At 34.3% G+C, this 13,014-nt stretch overlaps 2 protein-coding genes across 2 annotated transcripts; both read right to left on the bottom strand.

Annotated features, from left to right (window-relative positions):
* Positions 1-1,918, bottom strand: LOC146935346 (F-box/kelch-repeat protein At3g23880-like). The gene has a single exon (XM_085750519.1). The coding sequence runs from the start codon at positions 1,416-1,418 to the stop codon at positions 210-212; it is 1,209 nt and encodes a 402-aa protein (XP_085606645.1). The 5' UTR covers positions 1,419-1,918; the 3' UTR covers positions 1-209.
* Positions 1,919-7,530: 5,612 nt separating this feature from the next.
* On the bottom strand, positions 7,531-11,096 carry LOC146935347 (F-box/kelch-repeat protein At3g23880-like). Its single transcript, XM_085750520.1, has 2 exons — positions 9,613-11,096; positions 7,531-7,881 (listed from the first exon to the last, which is right to left on the bottom strand). The coding sequence occupies exon 1, from the start codon at positions 10,802-10,804 to the stop codon at positions 9,641-9,643; it is 1,164 nt and encodes a 387-aa protein (XP_085606646.1). The 5' UTR covers positions 10,805-11,096; the 3' UTR covers positions 7,531-7,881; positions 9,613-9,640.
* Between the last annotated feature and the right edge of the window lie 1,918 nt (positions 11,097-13,014).

Raw genomic sequence — 13,014 nt, forward strand, 5'->3', positions numbered from 1 at the left:
TTCATGATAAGAGGAGAAAAACCTCAAGCACATAAATAAATTTAAATAACTATAGTTTCTCAAGTTGTAGCTTCAAGCAAACGCTATTTAACAATGATATGTGAAATAACCGACAATCAGCAAGTAAGAAATAAATAGCATAAACATAAATTAACACGTAGGTTAATTTTGATTCTCATGCTTAAGTGATATAGCACAGCTTCTACATCCTAGGAGTAAGAACAAGGAGATATCAAACTCTCAATGCAAACTTTTGGGGTGGAATCAAACTTAGTGAACTGAAAAGTACCATTTCTAGAATCGTAAAGAACCAACTTAGTTTCCCATCCACCTTCAGCCTTAAGCAGCACTTGGTCATCCTCAAAGATATATATAACTTCGGTACAGGTATAATATGTTGTAGAATGTTTACTAGGATCATGCATGTAAGAAATGGTGAACAATTTAGTCCACGATTCTTTATTTCCATATTCCTTCATACTCCAAACATCATGACCAGCAAGGATGCACAAGCAATCCCTCAATACACATAATCTCAAATGACATAAATCTGCCCCTCGACAATCAGGTAGCAAAACCTCTTGATATGATTCCTTCCCCAAATCATAAGAGACAATAAAGTATGGACTTTCCCTATAAAATTCAATAGAGGTCAACCAATTAATTGTGCCACTAACAAATTTTCCCGTTCTCTCAATAGGGACACCACGAAAAGGAAATTCAGGGATGATTTTCCAAAAATTGGTACCCAGTGTATGAACCTTCACTTTTGTTTTCTGAACCAAATTACCACTACTTTCATGTACTGAGCACCTAAAAACAATAATGACCTTGTAATTATCTCTAAATGAATCATAGCCAAAACCAAACGTTGTCATAAGGATAGATTGTGGTCTTTCAAAAAGGGGCAACTCTTTAACTTTTCTAATAGAAGGGTTCCACAGTATAACTAAGTCTTTATATTCGGAAGCAATACAAAGGATGCCGTTGCAAGATCCAACAAGGGAATAAAAAGCAAGCTTAAAATTGTTCGGAGCATAATCAAATTTGGTGACATTAGAGATTATGTTTGTGAAAATGGATTTGAGTGAGTAAGACTTGAGAACCTTGTCGAATGGGTCAGACTTAAGAATCTTGTCGAATGAGTCGTAGCTTACACAGTGGAGGCGGCACATGGTGGACAAACTAAGGTGCTTCTTAGCAAAATTGGAATTAGAGATCAAAGAATTCCACGACTTGCAGATGCATCGCAGTTGAAGGAGAAGTTTCACGGGAAGCCTAGAGAGTATTTCTGTAATTAGATCGAAAGGAAGAGTGGGGAGTGGCCGCGGATGAACTGAACGATCAGAGAGTAAGGTAGGGTTTAGGGCGGTGTGAGGGTTTCTTCTCCTGCATCTTTCCTCACTATGAGACGCCATATCCGAGAGTGCTTTAAGCGTAACGCAATCAATATATAAATAAGGTGCCCTTATTGAAAACAAGGATTTCGTGAAAAATAGGATTTCTGTAACAAAAGGAACAGAACAAAGAGGGGTGCTTTGTATCTTCTTTTTTTTCTTTCAATACATGTGTGTGGAATTATTACTTTTTTTTTTTTTTGTGGTGGCCGGGGTTCGAACCCGGACCTTGCATATTTTATGCATTGTCCATACCAACTGAGCTAAGCTCACGAGGACAAAAACATGTGTGGGATTATTTATTTTTTTTAGACGTGTGTGGGATTATTTTATTTTTTTGGACAAAAACGTGTATGGGATTGTTAAAAGGTCTGCTTTATTTTTTTATTTATTGTATTTTGGTTAAGTCTTCTTTATCTTTTTGTCTCTACACTATTACTACTAAATTTCCTATAAAAAAAAATTACTAATAAATATTTTTAAGGAGATTATTACTACTAAATATTATTATCTTTTAACAAAATATGATTGTTATTTTTTTTTTTTTGAAGAAATCAAAATGGAATATATTAAAACCACCATGCTATCCCTCCAGCACAAGTTGTCCCGAAAAAAATAGATAATAATTATATCAAAGTTTCAACGGACAATGTTATAGACACAAAAACCGGTTAACCATTTTACCCAAACTAAAATGGGTTCTGGCACCAAATATGAAATTGTAATAAAAAGCAACATAATAAGCTTTAAACCACCAAAAGGAAAGAAGCTTGATGTTTTCCAAAAGCTGATATGGAGTGCTTTCTTTTGCACGGAAAATTCTTCATTTCCTTCCAAATTACCCAAGCACTTGCAAACCAGATTAAATGCATAAAAGAGCACCGAGATTTAGCAAGAGCTGAAGTAATACCAAACTAAAGATAATGATCCAAAATAGTTGAGGGGTTAGCTGAATGCACACCTAATCAATGACGAACAATTAGCCAAACCTGACCAAAATTGTCATAATGTAAAAATAGGTGATCCGCCGTTTCAATCATCCCGCAACCAGATATCACTTGCAACCATGATTTTTTTTTTCTTCTTAAATTGGTGGCATAAAGTCTAGTTTCATTACATAGATCAACAATCAATGTTCCTCATCAACCAAGGGATGTCGGAAAAAATGTTCCTCATCAACATTATGAATTATATCTAAATGAAGATCATAACATTAAAGCTTTACTATTTAAATGGGATGATAATAGTTGTCTTGACCCAGAACAAAAGACACATTGAATTAGAAATCACAACTTTAAAACTTCATCTATTTATATTCAAATTCACATTTAATTATTTTAACGGACATCACACCATTTATTCCTTAAAATATTAAGCTTTTTTTTTAATTACATTAAGCCATTTTATTTGAACGTGTACATGGGTATGCATCATTGTTAAAACTTTTTGGGAGAGATTGCCATCCATTTGGGTCCTACAATGCTCAAGGGATTAGTCTCCACAATTGCACGCGGAGGTTATCCGATTGACAAAAAAAATAACCCTCGTTATTAACATATGGTGGTCTCTTTGGTTGCTAGCTGGTACTTGATGATTCTAGAGGACCTGATGTATGTTAAGTTCTTAGTATTTTTTTTTAGTATTCATTGTATTTCTTTTTGTTGGTTACTTGTTTGATTGGGTTTTGGCTTAGTCCCCAAATCCTTTCCTTTTTTTATTTTTAATATATTTTGTTGGTTTGAAAAAAAAATACATCAAACTCATGTTAATTTCGAACCAATATTTTTCCGTGGTGAATTTCAAACCAACCTTTTTTTTTTTTGGTCTTAGATGAAGTGGTAATCCACTGAAATTAAACTCACACACAACTGTGTGGTCCCGAGTTCGAACCCGGGTCACGACGTCCGGGCTTGCAATTTCGGCATTTGCCAGTTGAGCTAGGACTTCTAGACAATTTCAAACCAATCTAATCCTTCAGAGAAATATATATAATTTAATTAATTTAATATTTCATATAATGTATATGTTAATTGTTTGGAGGACAATTTTTTTATTAACATATAATATTAATGATTTAAAAGTCAAACTTAAATTTATTTAGTCTAAATTCAAATCACTGTTTTTTTTATAAGCCAAGAGCAAAATGACATAAAAAAGAATAGTGTCCAACTAGGTTGGAACCGTACTCTCCTCTATTGTCAATTGCTCATATATATTATTAAAAAAAGAAAAAAATACATAAAAATTGGGGGGACATAAAACCTGACCCAGTCAATAACCCTAACGGACAAAAACAAAAAACGATCCACAAAATGGGGTCCAACCCTAAACAAATCTAACAATTAAACTCGGGTCTAAAGTATGGTGAATGAATCGATCGTCAACACGAATCGGATCACGTACCATCAACTCCCTGCAACAACAACAACAACAAACATTGACGACTCTTTCAAGTCCATACAATCCCATATCAATCAAGAAGACTGGGATACCCGAGAATGACGTATGAATCGTCTTCCAACACAGAAATGATCCACGATCCATCAACTCCCTGTAAAACAACAACAAGCAATAATCGCCCTTTCTAGCCAAACCATCCATAAACACGACATTGTGAACCAAAAAGAATTAACACAAGCGGGAACTGATTTTGCTAACAGTAACACCTTCCCCAATTTTTCGTGCAGTGGATGCTAACCCGTAAAATTTGTAACCTGCAGATCTCTTCAGACCTAAGTTAAATTCAGGGAACAAAGCAAGACACAAGTCAGTACCAACAAACATTGAAACTGGATGTTTAAAGCATTAACCAATCTATCCGATTTCAATCACGATGTATTGAGACAGATTTTAAGCCATTCCCGATTCCTACGTCGTGGTGGAAGCAAACCCATTAGCTTTGAATCCTGCATATCTCAACAAATATTGGTTAGAATCAGAAAACCAAAGCAAGATGAGAACACCAGTCAGACGAACCGAGAAAAGTTTGGACGCGATTCTCAGATCAGAAAAGATCTGAATCCACGTTATCAACACCGAAACACCCATCAACCATCGGTCCATACAGACGCAATACGGTGATAGGACAACGACGCTGCTCACTAAGGAAACAGCAGCCGCAGCTAAGAAAGAGAACCATCCACCACCGTCGAGGACGGCGGCGGCGCTGACTGGAGCATAGCCTAACGTGTCCAAAAAGACCACCATAGGGTTTGACGGTGATGCAGCTGTGAGGGCATAACGTACCACCGTGGTGTAGGGCTACATCAGAAAGGATTGGGTATTGGATGAAGGTGATGATGTTGGGCGGCTGCGAGTTTAGTTTAGGTTAGAGAGAGGTTCGTCGTCCAGCCATCAAATCACTGTGGCATTGTATACTATAAAAAATAAATACATAATACTACAAAGAAATACATATTACTAATTAAAAAAAAAAGCCGAGAGATGAACATAAGTAATAGTATAATGTTTAGGTTTTATTACCGTTTTGGTTCCAAAATATCCACTCAATCACAGAATTGGCCCAACTGTTATAAAATCATCTAGTTTTGGTCACTCCATCATGTTTTCGTACCTAAGAAATGGTGAAATTGGAGCTGAAATAGAAGTTTTTAGTAGATTTCTTTGGAAAACTATTACATGCGGTTGATGCAACAGCAGAAGGATCGTTCATGTCATAGATTGTTGATTATGCCATTAAGATAATTGAGTCCATGGTTGTGAATGACAAATAGTTAGAGTACAATAGAGGGTCTCCATCGAAGAAGGATGGTATCCTTGATTTGGATACAAATGATGTTCTACTAGCTCAAAAGGGTAAGGAAGAATTGGTAAAGCAGATTTCTAAAATTCCACATCAAATCAAGATGATTAGTGAGGAAAAGGGTAAGGAAGTCATGCAGTGTGAATTGTGTGCACGGTCTCACACTACTGGTGTATGTCCTCCTGATGTGGAAGTTAACTTCACAAACAATCAATAGCGACAAAAACCAGTATACTTACCAGAATAAGTAAGGCAACAAAGACTTTCAATGGGGTAACAACTCAAATTGTTGTTGGAGAAGATTTAAAGAGTTTCCTTGCGTTGTTCCTGTTGGTAAATCAGGGAAATTCGATGGAGAAACTATTAATTGGGTGGCATCTGAGGATGGGAATGGAATTAATTCTCCGTTTTTCATTGTTTCTCTTGATTTGAAGAATGAGTCTTATAATGGGAATGTAGTTTGCTTGACATTAGGAAGTTGATAGATTTCTTGGAATGAATTACTCATGATTCCATTAAGTGTTGCTGGTATCTAAAGATATATTGAAACCGAAGTTGGTTGTTTATGATTCTAAAAGTCATACTTTTAAATTTCCTGAGATTGAAAACATCAATAATGGGATGGTTCCAACGGTCTATGTTGAGAGTTTGATAACAACTTGTTCTTGATATTGGGGTATTGGTGTTGGCTATGTCAGTGGAGCAGAGGATTTAGTTACATTTTACATTTTTTTGCCTATTATGATTACAAGTGGTTTTATGGGTTATTGTTAATTAAAAGTTGGTTGACGGATTCTACAGTTTGAGAAATTGCTATGTTTATTTTGAATTTATTTGTTAGTTGGGAGTTATTGGTTCAGGTTTTCCCATCCTGCATTTTTTATATATAGTTCCAAATCATATTACATGGTTTATGGTTTGATTTCCCAATATCTTTGTTTATATAGTTCACTAGTATGTTTGTTAAAATGTATGTAGGCTAATGCACAAATTTGTTTGCTTCAAACCAATGATAATAAGTATTAGGCTTAATAGCGGTTTTCGCCCCCGAACTTTCTTGAAATTGCGATCTTGCCCCCCTAAGAAAAAAAAACTACAAAATCGCCACCTAAGTTTTGCAATTTTAGCAGTTTTGGCCCCCCAAGGCCAAAAAAAAATAAAAAAAAATAACACGTGGCACCCCACTTTGGGTGCCACGTCAGCGTAGACCGAGTCAAAATTGGCTTTGGAGGCCAAAACTGCCACAGGTGCAAAACTTAGGGGGGCGGTTTTATAGTTTTTTTTTCTTAGGGGGCAAAAATCACAACTTTGGAAAAGTTAGGGGGCTAAAATTGCTTAAGCCTAAGTATTATTTAGAGGCATCATTGCTTACCTGCTTCATAATTTTACATATGATCATTAGCTCTTGGCACAGTGGTAAGTATCTGTCATGTGATAGAAATTTCACGAGTTTCGGTCTTGCAAACAACCTCTTGTGTAAAAACAGGATAAAGTTGCATACAATACACCTAATGGTGGAACCCTTAATTTGTGTTTTTCGGCCTTGTTATTGCTTTGTGGTTTAGTTGGCTTTCTCTGTTGAGGTTTTATTGCCTTGACGGCTGTTTGGCTCCCCTAGTGCTTCTTGCACGAGCATGTGGTTAATAATAGTTTGCCGATTAAAAAAAACAAGAAAAAGGAAAATAACCATCTTGTATGCGGGAACTTAATTGGAACAGGTGTCCGTTTCGATTAGGCTTATTTTGAACTTATTTAAAAAAACGTGTAAATAAATAAGCTTCTATGTATTATTCATAAGTTTGTCAATGTAGTTTAGTAAGAAAAAGTTTATGAAGATACAATTTTCGTTACCGAAAACTTACAAATTAACATAAAAGCTTATTTATTTGCATAAGTTACTTTTCATAAGCTCAAAAATAAGGCAATCCAAATGAGCCCTTAATTATTTGCTTCTAGGAAAACTTACTTAAGATGGAAAATAACCATCATTAACACCTGTATAAAATATATTTTATATAAACTGAACAAGCAGGTCGATTCATACTACAGACTAAGAAATAAATCGGATGTTATAAACTAAAATGGTTTCAAACTTAGTATAAACTCATTTCACGTAGACATATTCAAACAAGTGAAGAAAATTATCAATAAGCTTTTCCAGTAACTGCCTTATATTGTTAGTGCAACGAGAAAAGCACATGTTGTAGTTTAAGCAGTATTTGTTAATAGACTCTAAAACGTACATAATATTTGACCATTCCAGATGTTCTTTTATATTGATCTTATTCCAAATTTCCAATCCATAGACTTGACTTGTAACATATTAAATGGACCGATTCCTCCAATTTAAACAAAAAAGGATCAAACACATGAACTAAAAATATTAAGATATATAAATCCCCTGAAAGTAGAATACATGAAACAAAATAGGAATGATATATAAAGAAATGCAGGAAAATAAATATGTCTGGAAAGTACAACAAACAACTTTCAAGTCTTCTCCTACTAAGTGGAGATGGCTACATGGATCAAAAGACACCATGAATAAGTCTAGCAAGTAGAAATGAGCAAAAGTGTTCTTGTTATAATCCATCGATACTTTGCGGACTGTCCTTATTCCAATCTTCTTAGAATAACTCATGTTTCCTTCACCAAGTTTTTTCTGCAACCGAACATCTACTTGTGTTCACTGATGCGGTGGGTCTTCAAACAGTAGGACGACTGGTTTCAATTGAAAAAAACACAATTAAGTCCGAGAACTTGCTTAAACTTTTCAATAAATTTAGATTACAAGCCTTACACGAACTCAACACAAGCATGTCATTTTCATCGTACCAGACAAGTAAATGATTAAGAAAAAAGAAAGTTAATCCTTCACTCAACATCTTCAATAATTTAGAGACAATATCTCACACCAAACAGAAAACCAAAGCAGATACCAATAAGGAAATAAGAAGCGATAAATTCAAAAGGCTATTCTAGTCTATAGAACAATTCAACCTGTCATTTTTTCAAACACAGGTACATGGAAAAAAATACAAAGGAATTAGACATAATTAACATTCTATCAAACTAGTAAGGGGAGTTGAACATGTTATAACAGAAACCAAGGAGAAAACAAAAAGCAGAACACTAGCCATCATTTCACTGGCCCAACAAAGCTTCCAACACAAATCAAAATGAACTGAAAAAATTTATGAGCAATTATTAGAAGTCATTGCTTGTATTACATATTGGGAAAATTTAAGGACATGTGATTTATTTTGTGCACAAGTCCCTTGTCGTGTGATTCAAGATGCACACATGTTCAATGAGCTAGAAGCTTTTTCCTAAGTTAGGAGCTAGAGTTTATCTCAAAGTTGTGAAGCATCTACGAGCAATGAGTCAATTCAAACTACTCTTACATCTGATTCAAGATGGATACATTGGTATTAGCTGCACTGTTATCGCATAAAATGGTGGGACCCACATAGATTTCACCCAATTAAGTAATAACATACTAAGTGTTGGAAATAGAGTGTTCCTAGCACTCATCTTCCTTGACACAAACTTATTTACATTAGCCAGGGTCTGATGATGAATTGTTTTCACTTGTATCAGAATATTAAGAGCAGATGAAGGGTATTAAAAGATGAAACTCCAATTTCGTCTACTTCACAAACCATTCAAAACTCACAACATATCAGAAGAAAAATTAATGATATATATCTTAGTTATTCTTGTTTATGAAGGGTATTAAAGAAAAATATTAGAAATAAACAGAAAACAGGGGTATACATGCAGCCAACAACCAAATGAAAGTACAACACACTCAACTCGTTCCATAATCAATGGAGAATTATGCAATTTAACTTCAATAGAAAAAATAGCACCAATCTCCTACTGTATTTGAAACCATTCAGTTTAAAAGAACACTCTAATATCCTCACTCCTAAAATAAAATTCATACTCTTATGCAAACATAACTCAAACAATTTCTATCCAAAGTCTCAATAATTCAGTATTTTCTTATTTCTAAACCGATGTGGTTTAAAATTCGAGAACAAAATAGTGATTTCAAACTGAGCTGCTTGAAAAACACTTCAAAACTAGTTATGAATAAGTTAACATAGTTTAATAAACAAATTTTCTGATTCTGAACCAGTTTTACATAGTTCAAAAACTAGTAAACAGATTTGAGTGCAACATTAAAGAACTTATTTTCAACTGAACTGATTTCTCAAACCTTTTTAGAAAATCAAATGATAAACCATTTAATGCAATTCAGGATTATTAATTATTTAAAATAGAATGCAAGATTGGAGAGAATCAACAACTCAAATTAATTGTTCTATTGAAAATAAAAAGCAATGTCCAACCTATAGATTCCCTCAACCATTGATTAGCAATGATCCAACAAATCACCAAGAATCAAAGCAGACATAAAATAAATAACACAATAAAAAAACTAACCATATATATGTTGTAGTTGAGTCCTTTCTTAAGGTGATATCAAACTCTCAATGTAGACATCTGAGCATATCTGTCTATAGTTGTTTTGAAACTCAGGAATATTCAAAGTACCAATCTTGGAATCGTAAACAACCAACTTGATATTTCCACCTTCCATTGCATAAAACTTTAGCAGCAGTTGGTCATCCTCATCAATATATAAAGCTTCAAAGGGTTTGAGACCCTGATCTTGTATGTCGGGAACAATGTACAATTTAGTCCAAGACTCTTGATCTCCGTACTCCTTCATAATCCAAATATCCATAAACATATCACTACTTGCAGAGAGACACAAGCAATCCCTCATCAAACCCAACTTTGACGAATCATAATTGGAATTAGGTAGCAAAAGATGTTGATATGACTCCTTCTCTAAATCAAGAGAAAGAATGAAATGCATACTTAAGTCCGAATCATCCGTTGCGAACCAATTAACAGTGCCACTCAGAAATGTTCCGATATTATGGATGCGGTAATTATTTGGGATATCCTCTATTCTTGTCCAATAATCAGTCCCCAATGTATAAACACTAACTTCATTTTTTGTAGAAACAGAAATGACCTTATAATTATCAATGAAATGATCATACCCAAAGCTTATGGAAAAAGGATGACCTTCGCACGAATTTCCCAAAGGCGGCAATAACTTAAATTTTGTAATGGAAGGGTTCCACAAAAAATAACTACCTAAATCAAGCTCACCACAAAAGATGCCATCGGAAGAGCACGTTAAGTCCACAGATTTCTGTCCATCGGAAAATAACGTTGTGATACTATTGGGAGGGTAAAGTTGTGTCTGTGTAAAAACGGTAGAAGTAGAAAAAATGGATGGGATTGGGGAATCACACAGAAGCCACTCACTTGAGATGTCGTCGAATCGACATGTTAACATGAGGTGGTGGCGCTTTGTTGACAATTGAAGATGTTTTTTTGCAAATTTTGGATCAGAAATAAGAGAATTGAAGGACTTACAAAGGCACCGAAGCTGTCCGAGTAATTTGATGGGAAGCCTACAAAGAATCTCAGGCAGGACATCGAACGGAAGAGTAGGAAGTTGGGTTTGGGTGGTTGTTTCCGCTGTGGGTGGCAGAGAAGTAAGGACGATGTCGTTTGGATTTGGGTCTTCATCTTCATCGCTGCTAACCTGCACCATTTCTCAACAACAACTAAGCGAAGGGTTTTGAGAAAAATTGAACAGAAACAGTCACAGATGGTTTGAGATATATCATATCATATCATATATCTATGTTTTGAAATAGTCACAGATGTTCCAAAATCAGGGTTTGAGTTCAAAACGGCGCTCTCCACACTAAACTACTTTTGAGTAATTTTTTTTTTTCTTTCTTTTTGTCAAGACTTTTGAGTCATTCTTATCTCAATATTTAAATACTTATTATTTTCCTCTTCTTTCATTTAATATATTTGATAGTTAAGTAAAAAAAAAAAAAAAATAGATATATAAAGATTATATATCCTTCAAAAAAAAAAATAAAGACGATAAGTTGAATTTTTCTTTTCGAAGAAATACGATTATGAATTGATTTATTTACTTTCAATTTTACCACTTTTATTTGAATTATTAGTTTAAAAAATATTAAATCACTGTTGCAATAGAAACAATATCTTACTCTACTTTTCTTTAGAAAATATTTCATATGTCAAAATTGATATATATATTTATATATAATTAAGTGCGTGGGGAAAAAATGAATAGACGAACATGTCAGTGTCTGTCCTTTTGTTAGTTATTATCACTGTTAACTTAACTTATCAATTTGGTATAAACAGGTACCTCTGAAAATCTCTATCTTTGCTTGGTGAATAATTAGGGATCGTTTACCTACAAAAGCAAATTTGGCAGATCGTGGAATTATTCCTGTGGAAGCGCAGTTGTGTGTGGCTGGTTGTGGGCATGTTGAGGATTCGACTTATTTGTTTCTGTCTTGTGCAACTTTCGGCGCGTTCTGGTCGTTGGTGCGGGCATGGCTCGGTGTTGAAGGGGGTGGCTCCAGTGTGTTAGGGTATTGTGGAATGAACGAAATAACATGCTATTCACGAACCAACAATGCTCTATACCACATATCTATGCTATATATAATGAAAACTACCACTTTCAGCACTTTTGGGTTGGATTTTTCCTTCCAAAATTACCCTCAATTTTCAATACAAATAGCACATGTAACAAATAGATAAAAATAAATTTCAATAATAAAACAAATGTAACAAACACGATATAAATATATATGTTTATATACGTTATCCTTTATCATTTAAAAAGTGTAACAAACTATATGAGTATATTTATACTTACTTTTTCATTATCCCAATTATACCCTTAAACAACGTTTTCTATAATAAAGATTTTTGTTAAATATTAAAACAAATGTAACAAATACGATATAAATATATATGTCCATATTTTTTTCCTTTATCTTTAAAAAAGTTTAACATACTAGATGAGTAAATTAATACTTTTAATCAAAAAAAAGAGCGGAAACTATAATAAAGATTTTTGTTGGTGTTGATAAAAAAAAGAATTTAGATTATATATATTTTTTTTTAAAATTGGTGGTGTCATTGAAATAGATAATCATAATGAATTTGGTCTATTATAACTTGTAAGCAACAAACATTTATATTTTTAGTTTTAATCAAAATCAAAATTTCATAAAGAAATAATGTTCATAATTTTCAAACGTTAGCGCAATAAAATGAGCGGAAAGATGGACACGTGAGTGTCCGTGTAACATCCCAGAATGCTCTAAGGATTGCCGACTGACCCCCCAAATCAACACGAGTCTTTCAGCGTGTTTTGTCCTCACTCGCACGCTTACCGGGAAACTTCCCGGTAGGTCACCCATCCAAAGACTACTCCAAGTCAAGCACGCTTAATTGTGGAGTTTTTATGGAATGAGCTACCAAAAAGAAGATGCATCTTGTTGATATAGGTAGTACCAAACAATTCTTATAAGCCTTCCTTCAACCATGTAGTCCCATACCTACACGGCCTCAAGATCCCTCTCATTCCGATGTGATTCGGTTCCTCTATAAGCTGTCGGGAGCGGCTCATTGTTGTGCTTTGTGCACCGTCGATCACTCCCCTACCCTCGTCAGCCGTGGGCGTTACATGTCCACCAGCTTCCGCTTGGTTCGTCCCCGAACCACACTGTAAGACCCGTAATTTTGAAAATAAATAAATATTAATAATATAATATTATGCTACCTCGTTTATTTTAGTTTATGATCAAATAAAAATAAATAATACCTTCGACGATGAATTTTTAACACAACTCGAATATTTTGTAGTTTTTGTCGCGATAGCGACTCATGATAAATTTTTGAGAAAATTTCTCGAAAATTTAA

The sequence above is a fragment of the Medicago sativa genome, chromosome 3, assembly GCF_051527215.1.
Source record: "Medicago sativa cultivar Bolivia chromosome 3, Bolivia_mono, whole genome shotgun sequence".
Lineage (NCBI taxonomy): Eukaryota > Viridiplantae > Streptophyta > Magnoliopsida > Fabales > Fabaceae > Medicago > Medicago sativa.